Source organism: Lepisma saccharinum, chromosome 17 (genome assembly GCF_977018435.1).
Source record: "Lepisma saccharinum chromosome 17, izLepSacc3.1, whole genome shotgun sequence".
Taxonomy (NCBI): domain Eukaryota; kingdom Metazoa; phylum Arthropoda; class Insecta; order Zygentoma; family Lepismatidae; genus Lepisma; species Lepisma saccharinum.
In genome coordinates, this window is record NC_139245.1 from 14,042,752 (window position 1) to 14,069,044 (window position 26,293).

Sequence of the window (26,293 nt, forward strand, 5' to 3'; positions counted from 1 at the left end):
TGATGTTGAAATGAGTTTAAATATAGCACAAGCTGAAAAATATTCTGACACACACATGAAAAGACATAAGTATAAGTAACAATTATATTAACATAGTACATATATAATTTATTCTAAACTATAACAAAATGCAGCTACTCCTAGTTGATTCAGTCTCATCGTCAGACCACGAGTCTCTTCCATTGGTTATTTCTGTGGGAACAGAATACATTGACTGACTGTGTGGCACTGGCCAGGGCATATTAGAAGGTGTTGAAAATTGACCAGAGTATGGAGTTGGTCCCATTGCACCCTGGTGAGAATGAGAATGTCCGTGACAGTGACAAGAACTCATGTGTCCATGCGGATGATGCACTGCCTGATCACAATATTTCTGAAATCGAAGACGACGCTGAAATGCACTGTGCTTTTTTAATGCTTCCGGTTCCCATGGGTCTGGATTTGGTTCTGAGAAATCCTGGAAAGCAATTTAAATATTATAATTATGTATCTTTCGTAGATGATGAATCCAGCACCTTTGAATTCATTCAGCGAAACATTTTCTTTATTACATATACACCCACACCCTTGAGCATGTGATATTTATTACACTTCTTTTGCAAATTATATTATTGCAGCACACAGTTATTGCATTTCTGGTCACATTTTTATTATTATTATTTCTCTGGGTTGAGAGAACGAGGATGGATAAGAAAAGATGATAAAACATGGATTAAATGAGAATGAACAAAAGTCAAGGTATTTATGAATGGTATTTTCTTTGATCAATGTTTTAGCCATCACCATGATGATTACATTCAGGAACTTCAAAAAGTGCAAGTTTAAAACATCAAGAGTAAATTGATAAGATAAAATAGGTTAAAAATGTAAATCCTTATCCCAGCCAGTCATTTACATCCAGATGATTACTGTTTATCTAGATATTCTCTAAACCTGTTTTCTCTTCACACGTTGTAAATATTTTAAATACCCTTAAGTTCCTCAGGAAAATCTTTGTACTACTGTTGGATTAAAACTTATAGATACTTGAGTTTGAACTCCCAATTAAAAATTAACCAGTAGACCTACATAAGAACGAGTTATATCAAAATTTATCTTATTCAATTCTGTGTTAATCTATGCTGACTTTTTTTTTTAGTATGCATTCTATTTTTTATCCTCATTAGAACAACAAAAGGGGCAGTTTTTTTGAGTTTTGAAAACGATCGCCATATTTGAAATTCTGTAAATCAAAAACTGGTTGTCCGATCGTATGAAATTTTAGTAGGATGGAGGCAGGTTTTCAAAATTTCTCAAAAAACCGATCTTAGCAATCTTACGAAACAACGTTTTCTTAGTATTGGGTAGTCCTAGAAATACAATATTGGTCTTACTTTGAAGCTCTTTGCATCTGTTTTTAAAATGTATTATTATTGTCAATTCACACTGCGAAACCGATTTTATACAGATTTTTATTCAGCGGAGTAAAGCTGTTTGTAGAACTTGACAAAACGGCATACAGCGATGTCCCTTGAACCGTGGAAACTGCCAGCGAGTGCTGAGAGTATTGGTTACAGTGTTGCCACGTTACACGGTTTTTTGAGAAATTTTGAAAACCTGAAAATTAATATTTGTGTTTAAAACCTTCCTGCCTGCATTTCATAATGATCGAACAATCAGAATTTCAAAGATGGCGATTGTTTGCAAAACTCAAAAAATCTGGCCCTTTTGTTGTTCTCACGACAATTAAAAATAGAAGGCATACTCAAAAAAAATGATTAACATAGATTAACGCAGAATTGAATATGCTAAATTTTGATATAACTCGTTCTTATGTAAGTCTACTGGTTAATTTTTAATTGGAGTCCAAACTTGAGTATCTATAATTTTTAAGATGATAATTTTGGTAATCACCAAAACAGTGGACAAAAAAAGTAGAAAATATTATTTTAAGTATATTAAGGGATTTCACACTGATGTGGCAAGGAACACTTCATCTCAAACTGATTGCCTCTGTAATCATTCTAACAGCCTGGTCTGAGTGGCATGTGCAGGTGGAAAAGATGAATTTGTTTCTTAACCCTTTTTCTACCATGGTCCTGCTAATGCATTTTGATATTGATAATGCATACTTATATTTTCTCTCTGATACACACTCAGTGTCTTGCTTTCAACCATAAGTTGTTGTTCCAGCTTGTTTCACATGGAACTAATCTTCGATTTTACATTTTTCAGGGGACCATGGCAAAAAAAACTACCTTACCCAAATGTTCACTCGCACACACACACGATAAGATGGTATAATACAAGAGAAAGTTGTAACAGAAGTCATAACTTCCCTTGTTGGCATATACCTCCTTTCAATATGTATGGGCCCACCGTAGCAAGTAGGAAGTTAATTTTATAACCACCAAGTCTTTGGTTCTTAGGAGAAGCAATGGGTGGTACCTCCAGGAATGATGTGCGTTGGAGCAAACCGGTAGCAAAGCTCCTGAAGGCACTTGCTACCTGGGTATTGCAAGGTAGCAATTGCTACTTAAGGCCACAAGGATTTCACACACTACCTCTGGTCAACGATGTCGTCTGCTAGTGGAAAGATGGCAGAATGGGGCCACGAGCAGAATAGCTTCAAGGGTATAATGCACAAAGATGCGCCAGCGAAAATGCAGATGAAGCCAGGCCGGCTCGGTAGCTCAGTGGTAGAGCAATGGCACGGATTTCCAGAGACCCGGGTTCAAATCCTGGTCGAGCCTGCATTTTTCGCTGAAAATCTACACAGTACATCTCCTGTGTGTGCCTAATTTAATGGACTGGCATCTCTACACTGGGAGGAACCAGGCAACGTTGACGTCTATAGTGTTTCAAAGGCAACAGATCCCGTTACAGTAGCACTTGCAGAGACGATTTCACACAGGTAAAACAGCGCCAGCGAAAATGCAGGGGAAGCCAGGCCGGCTCGGTAGCTCAGTGGTAGAGCAATGGCACGGATTGCCAGAGACCCAGGTTCGAGTCCTGGTCGAGCCTGTATTTTTCGCTGAAAATCTATGCTGTATAACATTGTTTGTAGTTATTGATGTAAATGAATGGAAATAGATATCTTTTGTCAACATTTTAGGCCCTTCAGTAATGTTTGGCGTGCAGTGGGAAAAGCATGGATCGCGAGATGATTGTCAATTGTTAACTGCTCTTGCTCCCTGCTACTCAACTCTGCATCCAGGAAATGTCACAAAACATGCCCAGAATAGAAACTGCACTTTGCTCCAAAGTTGAGCGTTCCTGGAGGCACCCAATATCTCTTCTGTTCTCCTCTTGATTTCAATTTCAGGACTTAACTGACATACAGTGATATGATATGATACTATTTTTTCTCTCTCTCTCTCACACACACACACACACACACACACACACTCAATTTCATTGTCAGTGTAAGCAGAATACCAACCTTATTTCTTAGTTTCTGTAAAAGTTCCTCCATCGCAGGACTACCTTGAGCTTCCCTAAAGTCCACGGGTTCCTTTCCATCCTGAAAGATAAAGTAAAACTTCAATAGTCATTCTATATTTGTGCATCAAATGATATTGCGCCAACACAAGATGGATAGTATTTGATGTCGCCCACATGTTAATTTTGGTTTGCTTAAAACGGGCTACATCTAGAGCTACCTGGTAAGCCAATTATACTAATTGATATTATGATGCTCAGAAGTTACAGTACTATGTAACCCATCATATTATCAGGTTAATGATGTCAACAATGGATTTAAATTAAATGTGCTGGCTTGGTGGTCACTTTCAATCTCGCCACTAAAGTTCCCAAGTTTGAGTCCTGCCTATGCATGGGTGTGAGTGTCCCTTCATCAATTCCATATCATCATCACTCATTCTCATTTATTTATTTCTAAAATCCTGAATATAGAAAAATCAATTTTATATTCAAAGATGTAATTAGCCAAAAGTAACAGAAAAACAACACTAAATAACAAAAACAAATTCAAGTAAGCATTTTATAATATCTGCTGTTGACTACTGTGGTCGACGTGATTGTATTACAGTGCAAAACCTTGCGTCCAGAGTTCAAATTCCAGCAATTTATTTTTATTACTCCATCATCAATTTATCATCGGTTTTATGTTACGGAACCTGGCATTGTCATTTCATACAAAAATATAAGATTTGTTGTAAGATATTGTTGAAAAGATTCTCTTGGGTTATCGACCAGGTGAGTTGTGGAAAAGATTCCAAGTCTTCAGGACCCTGAAGATGAGAGTGACATTAGCTCTCGAAAGTTTGGAATCTTTTCCACAACTCACCTGTTCGATAGCCCGAGAGAATCTTTTCATCATTCGTCACCAGGACTTTTGTTAGGTATTGCACACAATTTTACAAAGAAATGATGTATACCAGATAATTCTGTCTTAACTAACTTTGGAAATTTCTTCAGCCTTTCTTTAGTTGGTTTTATTAAAGCCAACTAAAAAAGGAAGGGTGGTATTGTTTAAACAAGTGATAGTGACTATTAGCTAAAAATAGCATATCAGTACATGTTTTATTGGCAAATTTGCTAATAATTTTTTCTATAAACAGCATATTATTTACTTTAATAATTATGACTAGGGAATGGAACTTTAGGTAAATAAATGTTTTTTTTTTCTGTGATAAGATAGACCCCTCGTTTTGTTATATACCAACATAGCAAATTTTATTTGACATAAAAACACATATTTTGCAAATTTTCATTTTAAATACATAAAATCGCTCATTGACTACAGCTACCTCGAAATCCTCGAAGGAAAAATGTTTATTCTCCACACCTTTTTCATATCGAGAGTGTTAGGTTTGTTTTGTCTTTGAACACGCCCGCTGGCAGACTTCTGGCACCTCGCCTACGATCCTATTGGGGGAAAATATTACCCCCGCTGGATCTAACGCACAAGTGCTAATGTGTAAATGTACAGAAATTTTTGGGAAAAACCAAGGTTTTCAAACTTTGTGTCAAATTGCACGTGCTTTGGAAGGTGAAGTAGAGGAAGAGAAAGCTTTGGAAAACTTCTGCGTTAGTGACATTTCGTGCTTCAAATATGCAAGAATTGTTTCTTGTGACGTGGAGCGATCTTTCTCACAATATAAGATGCTTTTTAGAGATAATCGTCACAGATTTAGAGTAGAGAATTTGGAAAAACTATTGTGATCCACTGCAACTCTTCCAAGAAATAGCTCGCTAAGAGGTAAGCATTTAGAAACTGATTTCAGGTGTTTAAAATGCATGTAATATTTTGTTTTTGTTACCAAATGTTTTTTATTTTTGTTACATATTTTCCTGTTTTTAACACATATTTTCAACATTTATGACACATAAAAAAATGAATATTTCTGAGTTTTTAGCACATAAAGTTCCGTTCCTTAATTATGACATACCATTACTGACATGAACATAAAATTTAATTCAAAATAAATAAATAAAATGTTTCTGATTACATATATCTGTCGATAAGGTGTGTACATCATTTAGGTTCTGTTATAAATCTTTGATATCATCACGTGAATCTTCCTGTGGCTTGCTTTCGCCACTGTCTATCAGCTATCATGATTACGACACTATACCTGTCTTCACAATTGGAAGTGTTTTTTTTTTCTTTTATATATGTTTTCATTGGGATAAATCACAGCATATTGATGTACATCATTACCAGGGCCCAGATTTTGATAACCTAAAAATCTTTGAAAAATGACCTTTAAAATGACGACAAAAATCCTGTAAAATGACCTAAAATCTTTGAAAAATGACCCAAAAATTCGTACAAAACTCAATCTGCTTATTGAAAATAGTACATATATTCTAAGATAAACAATTTAACAATTGCTTCTTCACCTTGGTGTGTTGTACGGACTGTGAATAAGAAACTCAACAATGTTGCATTTTCAGACAGGCTTTGTTGCGCTGGTAGTTAAACACAAGAGTAAGTACCGCAAGATAACATTCAGACAAAACAGAAATTCTTGAACTACTTATGTTTCAGCATGCAATGACACAAAATTTTAAAAAATGACCCAAAAAAATTACATTTCTTCAACCTGAGGAGGGTGTTCAGGATTTCTGTACTAGTTAGCAATGTCTACGTTGCACCAGTTAAAAGATAAAATATCATCGAAATCCGGGCCCTGATCATTACAAACGCTTACCTTGTCCAAAGTATGCTCAGAACATCCAGCATCCAGTAATATGTTGCAAATTTCCTTTCCATTTGCTAATCCACATGCATAATGCAATGCTGTTCGGCGATATTGGTCTCGAACATCATCTATGATGAGTCGCTTACAACCAGGTTTTATACATGTTAAGGCCGACTTCACAATATGTTCTACTATGCTAGGATGATTATGGAGAACAGCACGATGTAATATAGGCATTCCGCTACCCTTGTAAGAGAAATGAACTACAAAATACATATCTGCTATTACTCGCTTTGGTCGATATGGAATACATAATGTAGAAATGTTGGTTCTGGAGAAGGTTTTACATTACGGGCTTTCAAGGGATAATTCTGGGGAAGATCATTGAATCATATCAAAATAGTGGCAAAAGACAGACATGGGGAAAAGGAACTGTGTTTCTCTGGAAATGAAGAGGATTAAGTATGTAAGTTTTAAGGGATAATGAAAAGTAAGTAAACACTTGTAAAACATTCTTTAAGACTTACAATTATAACAAACACACTTTCTTTAAGTACAAAAGTATTCTTTATTCTTTTCTAACAATTTCTTGCAGGCGCATAAGAGGGCATTCCCCTTCTGATTGTAAATATAGGTAACCAAGAAAGTTCTGTCGGTTTCTGCACATTGCGAATTCCAAGGTTACAGAGATAAGAAGGCTGTCAGTTGTTGGTGTGCACATACACTTTCAACCAGCAGGTTATTATGGTCCGTGCAGTTCAACGTGAAAGTCAGCGAGGACAAGTGAAGTACAGATATTCCAAACAGCATGATAAGGTCCTGGATGCTGTTGGAGTTTAAACATTGAACAAACATGATAGTGGCATGAAAGAAAATATGCCAGGCCTTCAGCAATGTTGTGGATGAGCGAGCGAACAGTGCAACAATGGTTTAAAATATTCAAGGACGGTGATAAATACCTTGAAAATACACCACATTGTGGCAGGCCAACAGCCATAGACAACACTCTCCATATGGCTATTATACTCTGTTGCAGGTATCGATGGATCAAGCGAATGAAAACAAGTCTCTGTGCAAGTAATGATGCGATATGGCTCCACCAATAAAAACAGAGGGAATGGGATTGCATGCGGGGAAGCAAAACCGTTACCAGCCTTCACAGGAGCAAGAACTGCTTCGCTCTGCCCACTCGACCCCCCCCCCCCCCCCGTTTTCCTCTGACACTAAGCACAGGCTTGCTCCACAGGTTCCAGGGATATAATATAGGTGAACAATGGTTGAACATACACTTCCAACAGTTTGGTAAACATAAGATGGGTCAATGGGTTCCAAGGTCTTGCCTGCAGCTCAGAAAGCAACATCTGGAGAAGAATCCCCTTCTAGACAGACATGAGACAAGAAATTCTTTCTTTATGATACTACACGGTGCCACCATCATTGGTTAGCATCACACGAACCCATTTCAAAACAACTACAACCACCATTGCATTAAGAGATATGCTCTGTGTTTGGGGAACTGCTCACGGTATTGTGCTGCCACCTGACCAGATGATCAATGCAACTGTGTACTCTCAGCAGTTAGAATGTGTTCACAAGAAACTGAAAAGTGTGGTGCGAGCACTCATGAATCAAAAAGGTGTCCTTTACTTAGAGGATAATGTGAGGCCACATGTGGATAAGGTCACCTGTGACACCATTCTCCTCCTTGGCTAAGAAACTCTGATGCACCAGCCTTATTCCCCAGATATTGTCCTGTCCAATTACCATCTGTTCCATTCACTAGACAACATGGGCATCTGGAAAGGAGAGAGGGAAGGGGCATGAAAATGAGTCAACCAAAAATTATATATTTCACACGTATAATTTCATTTCAGCCACAATAATATGTCTTAATTATTGCATGAACATGATAAATTCAAATTGAAGTAATGTTTTTTGAGGGGCAACACGATTAGGGGGGAAAATGTGCCTTGTTTGCCCCCCCCCCCCCCCCCCCGGAAAAAATACTTAGTTTGCCCCTCCCTGGAAAAAATCCTGCGGACGCCCATGCTGGACAACCACCTTAGAGGACCACAGTTCCGAAACGTAAGACGAGGTGCAAACTGCACTTGATGGCTTCTTTGGTTCACATTCCGCAGAGTTCTATCTCAGTGGTACTCGTATCCATGGTCTTCTAAAACATTGGAAACAGTTCACTGCTGTTGATGACGACGACTATGCCAAGGCTTTTCACATAGTTTGTTGGCGAATGAAGGCAGCTGCTGACAAAACTTTCTTGATTACCTTTATATTTAGCCCTTTCATGATGCGACATGTATACCTGTAGATCCCACCTGGAAATATTTAAAATAGTTTGCTGGTATGTGTGTATAAAACAGAAGCAGTGAAAAGCTCAGTTTGAACAGTAAATTGAACATGACAATGTGGTTACCATTGATGCAAGAATTATTTAATGTTAAGCCTAATCTGAACACTCAAGTATTTAGGTTAATATTTTTGGGACACATTCTTAAAACTGTAGTTCATATAAATCTGTCCTCTATTCATAATACACACCTCAGTAAATGCTACAGGGTGCCACATAAAACTGGTATGCATGATATGAATTGTTCATTACGGGTATGCTCGTTTTACGTGGGACACATTGTACATTAGAAATGAATGAAAGATGATAAAGAAGCAATTTGTACTATCCAACACTACAACCAAAAGTGATGTTAGCTAGTGTCGCAGATGAGCATATTTAAATTAAGCACATATTTTATATCCAGATTCCTAATAATCTTTTATGTATAAACTTACAAAATGTGCAATAAAGATATTGGTCACTTATTACCCATTTATAAATATGTATTACCTTCATTTGGCCTTCAAGAATCAGTTGAGGGATGAATATTCCTTCAGTTTCAAAACAACTATATTGAAGAAATTTATCCAAATTTCCTTCTTCAGCTGCATTTGTTAATTGAGATATCTGCATCTGATGATGATGAAAATGTCATGTAAATGATAATAATTACTCTGCACATATGTATATAGATATCGTTTACAGTATTATTTTTCAAAGTACAAAATAAGATGAAATTGCAATTTATAAAATTAGAACACATGCACAAGTACATATTTGATGAAAAACTGAATGTGTGCATGTGCACATTTTGACGCAGATCCCTTTGATTGTTAGAGCCTGCTAAGTCGCTTTTCGTCGGGTGTCATATGGTGTGTGCACAAGTCACACCACACCACACCACTGCATCTTTTTAAACCACAAAGTGAACATAAAGGTTCTGCAGGTAAAAATAATAAAGTAAATAAAAAAAAGAAGGTAAAATTACGGTACTACTTGACTATACCGGAGACACCTATCAATGATTTATTTCGCTATTTTTTACATTGCTAACGTACTATTCTGCATTGCGGAACATTTCTTTAGGTGAAATACTGGATTTCTAACGAAAATAATGTCTATTTCTTACATACGATAGCCCCACGAACCATCACGGGGACGAGGTATGCCTACTAGGTTAGGTTAGGCCTGTTAGGTTAGGTTCCATTAGCACTCCTTTCGTTCTATTTAGCATATACGGACATCATCGGAATTACAAATTCCACGGCATCTTCCACACCCGGAAACAACTTCACGACGCATCCTTAACACGTCTTCTTGTAGCAGCAGTAATAGCACGTATTGTGCTCACGTGCAGAAAGCAAATGGCGGCAGCAGCAATAGCGCGTCAGAAAGATTTTCGTAGAAAACCACATGCATTCGCATTAAAATGGATCAAAACTACATTCCCGAACATCAACAACGCTACAGAAAATGATTTTCGTAAGTACTTTCTCCTGTAAATTTGAAGAAATTCATCTCCGGTATAGTAAAGTGTTACCAAAATTACTTCCTACACCTAATTGCATGTGGCAAATGTGGAAGATGGGTTTCAGTTCAGAGTGACTTGAATTAGGTTACCATGAGAAACATTGCAGTCCTGGGACATAACCAGTGGAGGCACACAGTGGTTCTCAACCCACTTTAAACTGTAGGTCCTGTCCCAATCAGCCTATATGCATAAAGTGGACTTGAAGCAAAAATTTAAACTGAGATACCTCCCCTCCCAAACAAACATAGGTTTTCCATGTCAGATGCCTAAACACCTTGACCACTGTGGCTCCATAATAGGTCTTCACATACTACATATCAGGTAGCATGCAAGACAAGTGATGTCTTATACACTGATAAGAAATCTGTTGAGTGGATTTAAATAATAGTGGTACAGAATATAAGAAGCCTGCAACGTAATTACAAGACCTCAATAAGATTTTTTTTTTTAATAAAAGTGATTGAGACCAGATACTAATAAAGAATGGCAAACATGCTTCTGAACAATATTTGTTTTTCATGAATGTGTCTCTCTCATGGATTTGATTTGTAGAATAAGAAACTGTGTGTTCAGAAACTGATATTTAAAAAAAAGTAATGAAAAAACATTTTTGACGTGTCAGGGTTCCAGGATTTCCTGATGTTTCAAGAATTCTTAAGTTCAATACATATTAATTTCCCATATGTACAGTAATTGTTTTTGGATATGGTATGAAAACTGACATTTTGCTTAATTAGTGTGCCATGTGTGCCATTCTTCATTACACTTGCATAAAGTGCTCATTTCTCAAAGATATAACATTTCCTGATGATTCTCGATTCCCAAAAAATGGGAAAAATTTTCCCAAGTTTGGATTAGAATGGCAATTTTGTCATGATCCTAGCACCCAAATATGATTTCAGAAAAATCGCTAAGAAAGAATGACCATAATTCTCCGAATGTTAATGACAATGTTACATTAGCATGCAACGTTAATCAGACATTATCCATTAAAGCACTAGACAATGGATGATGTCTAATTAACCTTGCATGCTAGTAAATTATCAACCAATTATTTGGCACCATTACATAAGTTATGGGAAAATAGAAATATTTACAAGCAAAATTTATGTAAAAAAGCTGTTTCTGGAATAAAAATTGAAAATTTGGAACTTTGAGGAAAATTATTTATTAGTTGTGTACCTGGTACAAAAGCATAAGTTGAATGAACTTCTGAGCATCATCACTGACAGAATCCTTATCCTCCTTGATGTAGATATGCTCGTAACCTTTCACAAGTAAAACCTCTCGACAACCAGGAAACTCATCTGGATTATGTATCCACTTCATTACAAAATGATCTATTAGATCTACATATTCTGTTTTCCCCAGCTCCTCTGCCATATCTCGTGCTGTCTGGTTGATATGATTGCGCTGACAAACAAGTGCAGGTCCAACTGCAAAGAGCAAAAAGAACTGTGACATTGCAGATTATGTCCTACTTAAGCATTCTTAACCCTCGAGTACTCGCGCGGCATCCCGTAATGTTTTGTTACATTTACAATCTATTCTAGTGAGACTTTAAGTATTTTTTGAATTATTTTTGTATTAAATAGGTGTTGTAAAGAAAAAAATACCAAATCGTTCTTTAACCAAAAAATTTTGCATGGAAACAATATCCTAAACTTTAGGCTACCATAACTTTCTTTAATGCAGGGTAACATTGTAAAACTCCTTGCTCATCTGAAAGACAGCTTTATTGAGAATCCATAAACATATATATTAACATATTTTGGCCTTTATTACACGGCAAAGAAATCGCTAAAACGTACCCTGCATTTTACATATGGAAAGAGTATAGTCACAACAATGTTTGTTACTCGTAATATTTTTTACGCATATTGTAGGTTGAAAATTTCAATGTAATAACTAGGCCTATAATGACCTTATTTTGTTTCACATTTTTTTGATATCAAGAATGAAATGGATGTTAAACTACAGAAATACATTTGTACATAAGAATACTAAGAAGTCAGCAATATTTTACAGTTGCAATGGTTGTATTACCTTATTCCCATTCCAGGCATTCAGTGCAAACAATTGATGAAGGATCGCTACAGATATGACGTCCACATTTTTCACAATGTTTTCTGGTTGTATTGTCTCTCGCCCTCCCACACAGAAAGCAGCGACCTCTACTGTTACCTTGTTGTCTGCGCTCAGGCTGAAGAGTTTCTTCGATTACAAGAAGGGGGGCCTTTCCTCTTCTCTTCAGATGTACGGGGATGAAAGAAAGCTGGATCAGAGATTTTATGAGTTCCACCGCCAAACTTTTCAGGAATTGTTGTCTTGCAGGTGGTTTAGCTGGAGCATTGTTGAACTTGTAAATGATTGAGGCGTTGACCACAAGTTTTGCCTCACAAGTTCTAGGATTTCTCTGATAGGCGCAAGCTGATCAATTTCTCTTCGCTGCTGACGATCTCTGATGTCATCAAAACGAAGACATTGCATGAGAAAATGAAATCTATTCTCACTCATGGCAAGATAACAGACTTCCACACCAGTCCCTGCAGAGTTGTCCCGCACCTGCTTAGTTTTTTTCCTGTTACTGCCCAAACAGCCGGTTAGTAGCAAAATGCCTATGAAAGCACGAATTTCAACAAAATTCGTGTGTTTGGTGTCCCTGTTTCGGCTAAAATGCTCCTTTATATGGTCAATATAAATGTTGGTTGATGTAACTATAGTTCCAATAACGTTAAAAAGTACAAAGCAATCAAGTGCACTGCGTGCTTCCCTACCCTGTCCAGTTGGTCCTGGGAGCCGCTAAATAATGTTGTCAGCTCTGGTTCGTATATTTCTGGGCTGAGGGGATAGTTTTCCACTTCATTACATTTTTCAACTGGTCTCTTACAATGCATAAATTTGCAAATGGGATGTTCTCTTCATCACTGGATTCTTTTTTCGCATTTGGCACCAGGTCATTTTCGGCATTTTGCACTTGGTCCTTATGTGGCTCATCTGCTTCTTCGGTGTAAAAGAGATCGTCCTAGACATCTCAATGGTCATCTCCACCATCGTCACTATCATTCTCCACAACATCGTCCTCATCGGAACTCTCACCAAGCAATACATCCAAAATAAGAGAGTTATTACAGAGTCGTGGACGCTTCGGTGCATTCATAACGCCGTTAATCACGCGGGGAACAAGTGTCACCCAACTGACTTTTAAGCGCAATAACACGTGCTACTCCTCACTACAACATACAAACGCACATTAGTCAGGTAGCTGGAAATGCAGGCGAAAGGTACTGAAGCCCCTACCACTCCCCTCCACCACACTGCTTGGCGGTAACGAAAACAAAGGGGCTGACTGACAATGGTCACCCGCGCGAGTACTGGAGGGTTAACATTCAACACAAAAAAATTTCCCGAGATATAAACTTGCAACAAGCATCCCAGATTCTGGTGGAATTGTATTACAGTAGTTTGAATACAATTTTAAATTGTTTATTCTATTGCCAAACAGGATATCTGTACATAAAATGGATCCCAAAACAGGATATTATTTGAATACATGATCCTTGGTTTTGTATCATGCTATGCACAATAGAAATTGGTTGAAAGGATTTTTTTTTTAACTATGTACATGGTACAACAAGGGTGCAAAGTTTATATTATAACTAGGGCTAAGCCGATACTACTTTGAACTAATACCGATGCTTCAAAATTGTAATAATTAAAAGTTGTTCAAAATACTGATTAATATTACTGCATGAGTATTGCATTCCAATTATAGTAAAACCTGTCTATCCCGGTACATGATGGTTCCGAGCAAAATTTCAGTCTTAACAGTTTTCCTTCTTATACAGGGTTGACTTTAAATACAGTATAGAGCGCTGCAGGAAATAATGGAAAGATAGATTTACATTTCACATTACTTATAATGTAGAGTACTAATGCATGTACGTACATGAATAAAAATGCGATACAGTCACAATAAGCATAGCAGAGATTACAATTATGTAACTACACAACATGTTGGTACACTTTTTACAGTATTGTAAGAACGTACAGTACGTACTTATGTATCTTTTTGAACCCGGGACCCCTGGCATCGTGGTGCAATGTGCTAGAGGGGAAGAGAAAGATTGAAAGATGGAATAAGAGAGGTGAAGAAAGATTGAGATATAAGTGAAGAAAAAAGAAAGAAACAAAGAGAGATAACAAGAAAAATAGAAAGATGACGAAAGAACAGAGGAGAAATAGACAAAGAAAGGTGGAGAAAGAGGGTAAGAGATGAAAGAAAGAAACTGAATCATAACAGCTATGAGTATTGTAGCGCATTCTTTCATATTGACAATGTTACCGATAAGCAAGTGGCAACAGAGGCACGTTCCACTTACAGTACTGCATTGTTTTCTTGCGAGCGAAAGAAATAAAGGAAGAAATTTCCATCTTACTGAGAATAAAAACATCTCGTTGGTCTTTAAATGGTGTCAGTTTCCGCGTTAAGGAGGTTTCCGCCTTAAGCAGGTCATTTTCAGATATAAAATCGGTCCGTTCTGGGGACTTTTTTTCCGTCTTTACAAGTTTCCTTCTTATAGAGGTTCCGGGATATGCAGTTTTTACTGTATAAGCATTAACTTATAAAAGTTTTGCTCCAAAATTTCTAAGAATTACATCAGAATATTAAAATATATCTTGTCCTGCATCATGGTCATGTAGTCCCAGGTGCAAGCTTTGGACTCCAGCTAACGATTGCATGCAGGTCTCCTGGGGGAAGCATAACAACTTTTCCTGAGATTTCGGACTGAGTACGGGACCGGTGGCCACCCACCATCGTGAGGAAATTGGGGAGCTACGAATGAGTAGCGTAACCTGGTCACGGAAACCTACAACAATGACTGGGGGTTCATCGTGCTGACCACACGTCACCCTGTAATTGGTTGGATGATTTCTTCCACCTCTGGTGGGAGTGAGGCCGGCAGATAGGTAGGCACTGCCCCTTATGTGCTGTTATGCCAAGGTTTATTATGTATTTATTATTATTAAAATACATCTTATGTAATCATCAAATACAGATTTTCCACACAATGTTTGTGCAAAATAAAGGAAAACTTCGACTTTTACATAATTTCCAGGATAATTATACTTCACAAAAGTATCATGTGGCATTTTTGAGAACCCTGTGAAAGTATCTATTTGTATTGGCCGATATTGACACACTGGCTTTCGGTACCGCATCAGCCCTAATTTGTATTCATGTAAAAACAGTACATTGTTTGCTTTCTTGAACTTTCACATAACCACTGTTTCACAATAAGGAAAATATTTTTAAAAAGTCCTTACAAGTGTTTCTGATATTGGTTATCGATATCAAAAACACATTTTTTTTGCAAGTACTTTTTAATATTAGTCTCAGTAGTTTTCACTGATTTTTTTTTTGTTGTAAGTTCCCCCACCACCACCACCACACACACACACACTTTGGAGACAAACTGACAAAAAAAATGGAAATGAGATTATGGCGGTGAAAATAGTAATGAACTACAACTTCTATTTCAAAGTTCAATTTTCATACTGAAATTCTTTTGCAGATTTCTCAAGGAAAAGAGAAAGACACACACATAATGAAGGCAGAAAATTAGTACTGTACCTGTGTCAATTATTGCTGATACGGCATGTAGGGCGACTGAATTCTGTATTGCAGTATGAAGTATATTAAGACCCCTGTACCAAAGCTTCTCAAGGCACAATGCTTGACTGGAATTCTTTTCTGGCATCAATTTTAAAATCACTTCGGGATTCATATCATTTTGCAGTGCAGTGAAGAACACTGGCATATCACCCTATTGAAAGAAAATGATCAATTATGTGTAGTTCACTGTAAAATACTTTCTGCTCTATGAACACTGAACCTTCACTTTATTAGACCTACAATTGTCTGATTCTGTATGGCAGCTTTCAGACTGACGTGACAGTAACAAGCAACATGAGACCCTTCGGTATACAAGTAAACATAATTATTGGGACACCTGTTTCAGACAAAAAAAAAAAAAAAAAGGATATTAATCTAGTATTGGCTTTTCTTCTCCAATGTTGTCCCTATGAACAACCTAGTATATGGTAGGATATGAACCAGATTAATCTCCCATAATTCTTTGTTTTTACCTTCCAACATGTTCTGATTTATTGTTCTTAGATAGTAATATAAAATCTGTAAATTAATTGTAATAATATTTATATTGTGATTATATAGTACACCTGTACTTCAGACTAAAGAATAAAAAACTGGATTCTCAGACTCCTAAAAAATTTTGGTTATAGGCTCCATGTATATTGTATTCCCCTGGCCCTGCATCCACCTAGGGGAGGCCCTGATTGTAACATGCTTCTCAGGGTCCCAGTGTAATCAACCGTCAGTTGTGCACTTGTGGTCCTCCTGTTAACCTGAACAATCCTCTGGAGTCAGCTCCATGCCTTTCATCTTGCACTTTTTCTACATGATGTTAATTGCAATGGTAAAGATTACACAAATTAGATGAAATTGCACACACAAGGAATATTTATGACTGATCAGGACTCAAATCCAACTCAGTTACAGATTGATTGATTGAGTTTGTGTTTTAGTTCACTTCATGCACAGTATGGCTAATCAAGGCTGAACCTAAAGTTTATAGTGGGATCCAAACTACTTAATGCTTCCACCAGGTATCAAACCTGGGACCCCTTGATTACTAGGTGACAACACAACCACTCCGCGAGCAGGGAGGCCCACTCAGTCACAGAGGTAACAATACACATTTTATTGTAGATTATTTGTTATCTGACTTCAAAGTGACAATCAACATTCAATAGAACCAAATGAAAATGACACTTAATGAAAGGGTTATGTTACGCTCATACAGTAAAGTAAAGTGTTCCCCTGTGCCTTGCATCATGCCATGAAGGCATATAGGGGGTGTGGAGTTAAGGCCCCACATTTTCTTGATCTTGGCCAAAGATGAGAGTGATGTAATCAGCACCATGCCCCTGGCCACCTTTACCCTCGGAGTCTCCTCAAGGTGCCCACTTTATGAGAAGCTGGGTAGGCACCGGAGTCCCTTGAACAGTTGGAAAAAATCTTGTTCCTCCCCTGTCGGGGATCGAACCTGGGTCTCTCGCATGGTAGTCAGATCTCCTAACGACTGAGCTACCGGGTCATTTGCTCATACAAATGAAATAAGAAAAAACACCTACCCCAGACTCATCCCTAATTTGCGTGAAAAGGCACACACCATGATGACTTAGCTGTTGAACTATTTCAACATTCTGCTTCATAAGGACAAAGTACAGTAGAGGTGCTCCTTTGTGACTTAGCTTTCTCATCTCCAAGTTGATATACTTCCTAAGATCGGAACCAAGTAGCTCCTTTACTCCATGGATATCTTCTGCTAGCACATGATGAACCAGCCTCTACATAAATAAAGAGAAATTTTAATCAACAACATACTGAAATCATAGAGAACGTTTACCTGCTGTACCCCCTCGAGAATTATGTCGATACTTATTTTAATCGACAGATTTAAATATTTTATGTAATGTAAAAGTGGCTCCAGCGTTAAAGAAAGCACAAATAACAGAGATATTTGATTCCAAACAATGGCTCATATAAGTTAAAACCTGCAATATCGAAGTATTTTCGCTGTTTTTTGTTAGTAAAAAACTGTTTGTATGCACACTAAAATAGCAAGAAAGAACACGTTGAAAATAACTATCAGTACCAAACCTAACAATTCTAACCGAACTACGTAAAATTATAGCTGCTGTTGTGGAAAGTCATTTTGGGTGCTATATTCACTTTTGTGAAGCCTTTGGGCTGTTCTGCTTCAGAATAAAGTAATGTGCTAATGTAACAGATGTAATTTACTTCAAAATAACACATTTCTGAGAGCTAAAAATGTTCATAAACCATGCAAGATATTTCACTTTGTAGTTATAATACAGGGTCTGTATAAAAAGTAAAAAAAAAAAAAGTAAAGTGTTCCCCTGTGCATAGCACCACGCCATGAAGGCGTATAGGGGGTGTGGGGGTAACGCCCCACACTTTCTTGATACGGTCGTGAGTGGGGGTGATGTGATCAGCATCACGCCCCTGACCGCCTTTACCCCCCAGGGTTTCCCCCAGGTACCCATGTTATTCGACGCTGGGTGAGCGCCGGGGCCGGTTCCAACGTTAGAAAAGTTCCCGGATTTGAACCGGCCGGGGATCGAACCCGGGACCTTGAGCATGGTAGTCAGACGCGTTACCGACTGAGTCACCGCGGCTAAAAGTAATGAGACCAAATTCGGGAAAAAAATGTATTGAAGATATCGCTACAAATCATTAGAATGCTTCAAAATAGGACCCTTGGGTGTCAACACACTTCTGCCAACGTGTTTTCCATGCTTGGAAATCACCCTGGAAGTCCTTTTCTGGAATGTCCTTCAAGCAGCGCGTCGACGCCTCTTTGACCTCTGCTACGGTCCCATGGCGGTGTCCTTTGAGGGCTGTCTTCACTCGGGGGAACAGGAAAAAGTCTGCCAGGGCCAGATCAGGACTGTAGGGGGGCTGGGGAAGTGTTGTGATGCCGTTCTGGGCCAGGTAGTCGTTGACCACGAAGCAGGTGTGGTTTGGTGCATTGTCGTGATGGAGCCTTTAATTGGCACAGATGTTTCTCATCTGCAAATCCTTGGTAATGATGGTGTGCACAGTCATTTTATCAATTCCTACTCGGTCTGCAATCATTCGAACACTTAACCTCCGGCCTGAGTTCAACACATCACGTACACATTGCACATTGTCCTCAGTTCTGCTCGTCGTCGGGTGTCCTGTGAGGGGTTCGTCTTCCACACTCTCTCGATGAGTCCCACACAGAATTTAATGGCGTAGCGCTGTTCGATGGCACATTGCATTTTTAAGCTTCGACCGAGTCTATAGACAGGGATCCGCTTAAACCACGATACGAACCGCACGGAAGCTCGTAGGCGACTGACGCTAGGTGCGTTTTGAAGCTTACTCCCCCTCCATCGAACCCACCTGAAGCAAGCGCGCTGCGATGTACAGTCGCGTCAAAAAAAAATAGTCTCATTACTTTTTATACAGACCCTGTATAATGCATATACTTTAGTAATCATAACTATTATGACCAAAAGTCTTTATCAGAATCTCTTGATTGATTGATTTATTTTACTTCACTTTTCTGCCACTTTTGGTTAATTGCATAGATGATGATGATGATGGTGATGTGCTGAAAGTGATGAAGGGACACTCACAAGGAACACCCATGCACAGGCTGGGATTCAAAAACAGGATCCCTGGTATTGTAGCACACTGTGCTAACCATTCCACCACAGAGGTAAGCTAACATAATTTCTTAGCTGCAGTTTTAATGAAGAAACATATTTTGAATGCCAGAATGAATATGTGTTACTTACCATAGATGGTGTAATATTGCTGATGAGGCTTATAATGGCTTCGTTTCCCGTTTCAAAAGCTAGATCACGAAGTGTTTTTCCATCTTTAACAAGATCTGTTTTGCACCACAAATTGACTAGTCTTCTAACATCAGATACATTCTCTGAAGCTACTGCTCTCCACAAACCTGGTTTGTACATGTTAAAAATGTTCATGATATCTTCTGCATTTGGTGTAGCCATGGAGAAATTATTACTGTTCTCATTTAGAAATTTGTTCATTTTCCTTCCACTGTTTCTTTGTTTCAATGGATCTGAAGTATACTTGCTATTTACATTGCACGATCTATTTTGATAGGACACTTGAGACTCACTTTTAGCAGCATGAAAAACTTCTTCATATAATGTACAATCATTGCTCACAATGATGAACATATCTGCCCCACATTGCAGCAGTACCTCACACAACTCAGCATCACCATGCTGTACGGCATAATGCAGAGGAACAAAACCAGATGAATCTACTCTGTTTAAATCTATCCCTGCGTTAATCAGCATGTAAGCTATGTCAAGTCTACCTTTATTAGCTGATGATTTGGAGGCCAATTCATGTAGAAGATTACATTCAGTCTGAAAAAAAATTAAAACTTAACAGCAACATTTATCATATAAGTTGATTTGAATTTAAAAAAAAGTTTATTTCTACAAACAATTTAATTATGTGCACCAGTGCTTTAACTATTTCTAAGAAAGCAAATAAATTTGTTCTAGGGTAAGAACACTTGCTTAGAAATGGTAATTTCATTTGCAGATGAATGTATGACATGACCAGGTACAGTAGATGGAAAATATTGAATTATCCTTGATCAATTCCTCTTAACCTGAAATCCTCAGAACAACACCTATTTGAGATCAATGTGTTTGCACTACAATTATCTTTATATGCACAACCAGTATTCTTCAGAACATATTTTTCCAAATTATTTCTAATCTGAACTTCACTTGAGAGACTGCCTTCAACAAGCCATTAGATTTGATAATGTCGTACATCTCTCTCTTTATAGGCTAAATAATGGTTTAATATTTTCTGAGATCGCAACTAATTTTCAGCACACTTTTTCAACAATGTCTTCAGGGTTTAAACTCAAAAATAGACTTGGAATTAAATTGTACATTGTATGCAAGTATATACTCCGACCACGATAATGTTTGTAATGGGGAAGCTGCACAAACTAGGTTAGGCAGCCAGTTTTGGACCTGTCCCAAAATAAGTATATATTCCCTACATTGCTTAGATTATCTGTAATACTGCCACTCTCTTAAAATAAATATTTATTGGGTAACGATTGTATAAGTCAGAGACGGATTTCTTCAAATTTACAGGAGAAAAGACGAGAAAGTACTTACGGAATTGCGTTCTTGAGGACTTTCTGAAGCCAGGGAAATTGTTTTTTCAAATCGTGCAACTTATTTGGCCTGTAAGTAAGGTATTTTTCGTCATTCATGCATCTCCGTTGTACCATAGCTTGTGCTGCCATTACCATCGACTACGTGAATCAAATGTTCCCTGCGTTCGATTATGTAACCCCCTGTCAGTGTAGCAACCACGCGGTAGTTTTACAAGATGATGTGTGAGCGGGTTTTATCTTTCCAATTTAAGGTAAGACTCTAGTTTACGTCCTTTTCCTAAGGAATATGTGTCATATATCGTTGGAAAGCTTTTTTTATAAGGAATTCAACAACGTAAATCCCAAGGCGAGGAAAAATTTCCTGAAGGAGTAAATTGAGAAAAACCGATGTTGTCCGGATATGCGTAATTGAACGTACTGAGGAATATTTTAGATGATGAAGCACATATTAGGGGTGAAATGAGTGCTAATGGAACCTAACCTAACAGGCCTAACCTAACCTCGTAGGCATACCTCGACCCCGTGAATGGATAGTGGAGGCTATCGTGAACAGAAAGTGTAAAAAGAAAAAGGTACTTACCCGAAGAGATGCCGGGTGCCGCACCACGATTGCGCACTGCGAACGCAAAGAAGCAATCACCATGCAGATAAGGATGTAGAGTCTAGCCTCAATTTTCGCTTAAAAACCTTGTGTGAATAGTTTGTGCGGCATTTATCGGTTCATAAGTTTGGAAACACTGCACATCAGCTGACGATACTGCATATCAGCTGACAGACAACGTGAGTCAAGATTTTCCCGCCGAATTAACAACGACCAATAAATGATTATAATGTTAAAAATAACGCTTTTTTCATGGAAAAAAAGTGATCCCAGCTTGAAAAATGTTCCGGTATGCATATGAGGTAAGTAGAAATTATTTTTATTTGAAAATAAACGAGTTTAATGTGTCTCTGGCTTATACAACTGGTACCATTTATTGTTTAACTCAGCTACTTTAACATGTTTACTTGCAGTAGAATAATGTGTGTAGTATGTCGGCAATGGAGTAAAATTATAAATAGGAATGGTTCTTTTCTAGACAATTTTCACATGGTGTACAGGGATATAAGAAAAGTTTTTGTAAGGTAAACATTTAGTGTAAATGGGTACTAATCTGATATTCCCCGGACTTATTTCTTCATTTTAACAGAAAAAACTACTTACGGTAAGAAGTTCCTGTAGCATTGTCTAACATCTGGAAGTTGTATTGTGTGATGTAACGGATTTATTCAAATTTAAAAGTTTGGGACTCGTTTGGGGGCAGGTGACTCCCGCCAATCTCTAACATGCCCTTAACAGGGACTCTATAGATAAAGCCGGGGAGCCGGAGCAGAGCAGAGGCGGGGCCACGTTAGCGGTTGGGGGCGGTAGGTCAATTACCCCAGGGACGGAGCCCGGAATCGGTGGGAAATTTGGACTCAAAAATTTTAAAAAAATAATAATAATAACTTAGTTTAAATTTCCCACTGATTCCAGGACGAAAAACGTGAATACACTTTAAAGAATGTTCTGCAAAGCAGATAGGTTAAGTACAAATGTCAAAAATTGACAAAACGAAGAAGTTATAGGTGTCTAAGGAATATCAGATTTTTACCATATTTACTCCCAAAAAGTATGTTGTAGAAGATACGGTGGTCATACATCAGAGCTTTTTGATTCCTTTTTTCTCCAATTTTATGCACATACATACAGGGTGGTATATGCAGAGGATGTGTGAAGACGAAGTCATCTCCTTGGTTGCAAATGTAGGGGGTGTTAGTGAAATTTCGGTAACAGTTTCATACATCGGAGACACATTTCTTAATTTTTACAGAAGAAACTACTTACGGAAATGAGTTTCTCTAAGGTTTCCGTTAGTCGAGGTATCTATTTGACCGGGAAATCATGTCAGTATTTTCAATACCTTTTTTTATTTAACTATGCTTGCCTAACCTAACCTTATCTGAAATGGTTCGTAGGGCTATCCGTCAGCTAACCGTGCATAATGTACAATTTGCACACGTGACGAACACGATAGTAGGTATTTTTTGGTGAAAATGGTTGGAAACAATGATATTTGAAAACAAAAGAAGCGATATCGGTAACAGTAGTATAAGTCGGAGACGGATTTCTTAAAATTTACAGGAGAAAAGACGAGAAAGTACTTACGGAATTGTGTTCTTGAGGACTTTCTGAAGCCGGAGATATTTTTTTTTATAATCGTGCTACGTATTTTGTCTGTAAATAAGGTATTTTTCGTCAATCATGCATCTCCGTTGTGCGATAGCTCGTGCCGCCATTACCGCCGACTTCGTGAATCAAATGTTCCGTGCGTTCGGTTATGTAACCCCCTCACAGTGTTGCAGCCACGCGGTAGTTTTACAAGGTGACGTGTGAGCGGGTTTTTTCTTTTCCAATTTAAGGTAACACTCTAGTTTACGTCCTTTTCCTAAGGAATACGTGTCATATATCGTTGGAAAGCTTATTTTATAAGGAATTCAACAACGTAAATCCCAAAGCGAGCAAAAATTTCCTGAAGGAGTAAATTGAGAAAAACCGATGTTGTCCGGATATGCGCAATTGAACGTACTGAGGTATTTTTTAGATGATGAAGCACATATTTAGGGGTGAAATGAGTGCTAATGGAACCTAACCTAACAGGCCTAACCTAACCTCGTAGGCATACCTCGACCCCGTGAATGGATAGTGGGGCTATCGTGAACAGAAAGTGTAAAAAGAAAAAGGTACTTACCCGAAGAGATGCCGGGTGCCGCACCACGATCGCACACCGCGAACGCAAAGACGCAATCACCATGCAGATAAGGACGTAAAGTAGAGTCTAGCCTCAATTTTTGCTTAAAAACCTCTTGTGAATAGTTTGTGCGGCATTTATCGGTTTATTAGTTTGGAAACACTGCACATCAGCTGACGATACTGCATATCAGCTGACGATAGACAACGTGAGTCAAGATTTGCCCGCCGAACTAGCAACGACCAATAAATGATTATAATGTTAAAAGTAAAGTGTTTTTCATGGGAAAAAGTTATGGCCAGCTTGAAAAATCTTCCGCTATGCATATGAGGTAAGTAGCAATGATTTTTATTTGAAAACAACCGAGTTTTATGTGTCTCCGGCTTATACTACTGTTACCGCGATATCATTTGCAAAGTAAGCGATATAGCACCGTTACGTGTGTTCTCTAGCACTTAGAAAAATTCGCTATTTTAGTAGAAAAAGTGTTTGTTTTCGTGTGAAAAGCATAATGGCACCTTGAACTATGTTCCGCAATTCACAATTGGTAAGTACGAACCATGCGATACACAAAATATCCGACTTTAATGTGTCTCCGATCTATGAAACTGTTACCGAAATTTCTCCCAATGGAAATTTCTAAATACATGGGTGCAACCGCGTTAGCGGTTGGGGGCGGTAGGTCAATTACCCCAGGGGCGGAGCCTGGAATCGGTGGGAAATTTTCACTCGAAAATTTAAGTACGAATGTCAAAAATTGACAAAACGAAGAATTTATAGGTGTCCGAAAGATAGTAAATTTTTACCCTTACCTCATTTATGTTATCTGTGAAGCCCGTCGTTTCTCTGTAACCATCCAACAAACATCTAACTCTTTCCGGGTCTACAGCAACGACAGCATCCTGAAGCTGTGCGCCCTGCATCACGTTAGCGTGTCACGAAATCTAACTTAACAATCAAATCTATTTACGATCTTCAACCTACGTACAACACTCCGGTATTGTAAACTCATACCAAATCATGTTTACACAATCACCCATAGATAACCATTCATTCACCCCAATTCTGGTAATAGATGACACATTACACCATACGGAAAATTATCCCTGCAGATTTCTTATCTTGGAATTATAGGATATGAACTATGTTCATGTGTTGTTAATATCTGGACATTTTATGAACACAAAGTGGTTTATTGAGAAAACCACAGAAGAAAATACCAATAATGTCCACAAGAGAGGTCTAGCAGACGTAAATCGGGAAAAGCGTAAAAAAAATCCTACACGAGCGCGTGTTAATTGCGGCGGGAATCTTCGACAAGCGAGTAGCTGTGCGGCAAAAATATTGTTTGCAATATCATATCTAAATAGGATTAAATCAGCGTAATAACTTCGTTTTTCTTCCCGCGTGCTAGCAGAAGTACGTGAGAATTATTTTTTCCTTAACAAAAGACAATCGTTTTCCAACCTTTGTCACACTCATTGCACACGGGAATGAGCACCACCCCGCCCTTCGTCTGTCTGACGTCAGGCTGAATCATTTCGTTGTTAGGTTTAGATCTCTTTAGCATAAATAATACATTTTCGGTCAAGGTAGCACACGATTTTCACTACCAGCATCTCGGTCCGTGTGTTGTCAGTCAAAAGTTTAATATTACAGGCGCGCCCCTCTTATATCCGGCGCGGTAACCGCCTTTATGGCATTGACCAGTAGCTTTCCAAAGAAGGGGGTCATAACCCGCCCCCCTTTGGCTCAGTATAACTTAATAAAGAACATCAAGGGCATTGACTACTAAAGAAAGTATACATAACCCCACCCCTTCCTTTCGAAATTCCTGGGCACGCTACTGGCAGTGACCCTCTGTTGTTGCATTTCCCTACAAAGGAACTCATGATCAAACAACCGGGGGGGGATAGAATTGCGAAAGTTGGACCCTACCGCCTCCCCCCTCCAACAAGAAACACAATCTCCATAAATAAATGATTTCTTAGTACATACATTAATTTTTCTTTGGTATTGTAGTGGTAATTGACTGCCTCCCCATAAAATACCACCTGCTCAACACTCGTTTTTTTTTCAAAGAAACCCTTCTCGTTCTCCAACCTATAACTTGACAAATTTAAAAACTAGATGATGCAAATGGCTGTTGCGCAGCTCTCACCACATTACACCACTCTACTTTTCGGAGCGACGTTGGTTCGCAGTGTTGCAATCTGGAGGGAGGGGAATGGTCAGAGGATTTTCAACGAAATTTGTATTCGCTTTTTCCTGGGCTGTTTTCTACCTGTCGGAGTACAGAATTTCAGCTCACCTTTCGCCAACGACTCTTTTCCTTCTTTCAAAGCTTGAACTCCCCAATGGCGCAGTGCGTGGTAGCATCGTCGTCTTGTAATCAAGGGATCCCGGGTTCGATTCCCGGTGGAGGCACATAGTGGTTCGGATCCCACTTTAAACTGTACGTCCAGTATCCATTAGCCTTACTGTGCATAAAGTGGACTTAAAACAACAAATCAATCCAATCCAATTCTTTTAAAACTTGAGAAACCATCCATTTAGATACTCCCGTGGTGGCGCTTAACTCCTGATTTCGCAAATATGTTGCAACATTGTAAACAATTTCTCTGGCCTGTTCTCTAAGAGGCTTTCCAGAGCAGATTGTGGATTTCGTTGGC

The 26,293-nt window shown here is 38.3% G+C and overlaps 1 protein-coding gene and 1 non-coding gene across 3 annotated transcripts; one reads left to right on the top strand and one right to left on the bottom strand.

Annotated features, from left to right (window-relative positions):
• LOC146001534 (uncharacterized) lies at positions 1 to 25,051 on the bottom strand. Of its 2 annotated transcripts, XM_083138960.1 has the most exons (9): positions 24,434 to 25,051; positions 19,463 to 20,071; positions 17,246 to 17,461; positions 15,663 to 15,855; positions 11,210 to 11,463; positions 9,007 to 9,129; positions 6,159 to 6,395; positions 3,422 to 3,502; positions 2 to 457 (listed from the first exon to the last, which is right to left on the bottom strand). In XM_083138960.1, the coding sequence occupies exons 1-9, from the start codon at positions 24,542 to 24,544 to the stop codon at positions 119 to 121; spliced, it is 2,163 nt and encodes a 720-aa protein (XP_082995086.1). In that variant the 5' UTR covers positions 24,545 to 25,051; the 3' UTR covers positions 2 to 118. The 2 variants fall into 2 exon arrangements, with proteins under 2 accessions (XP_082995087.1, XP_082995086.1); XM_083138961.1 differs by lacking the exon at positions 6,159 to 6,395 and having other exon boundaries at positions 1 to 457.
• Positions 2,933 to 3,003, top strand: TRNAS-GGA (transfer RNA serine (anticodon GGA)). Its single transcript has one exon. It is a non-coding gene; the product is annotated as a tRNA-Ser (tRNA).
• Positions 25,052 to 26,293: the final 1,242 nt, after the last annotated feature.

Coding starts and splice junctions, on each gene's coding strand:
- LOC146001534 (XM_083138960.1), bottom strand. CDS start 24,544: ATGCAGGGCGCACAGCTTCAGGATGCTGTCGTTGCTGTAGACCCGGAA. Junction 15,856..17,245: donor AAATTAGGGATGAGTCTGGG/GTAGGTGTTTTT, acceptor TTCTTTCAATAG/GGTGATATGCCAGTGTTCTT. Junction 9,130..11,209: donor AACTTATGCTTTTGTACCAG/GTACACAACTAA, acceptor CATCATCATCAG/ATGCAGATATCTCAATTAAC.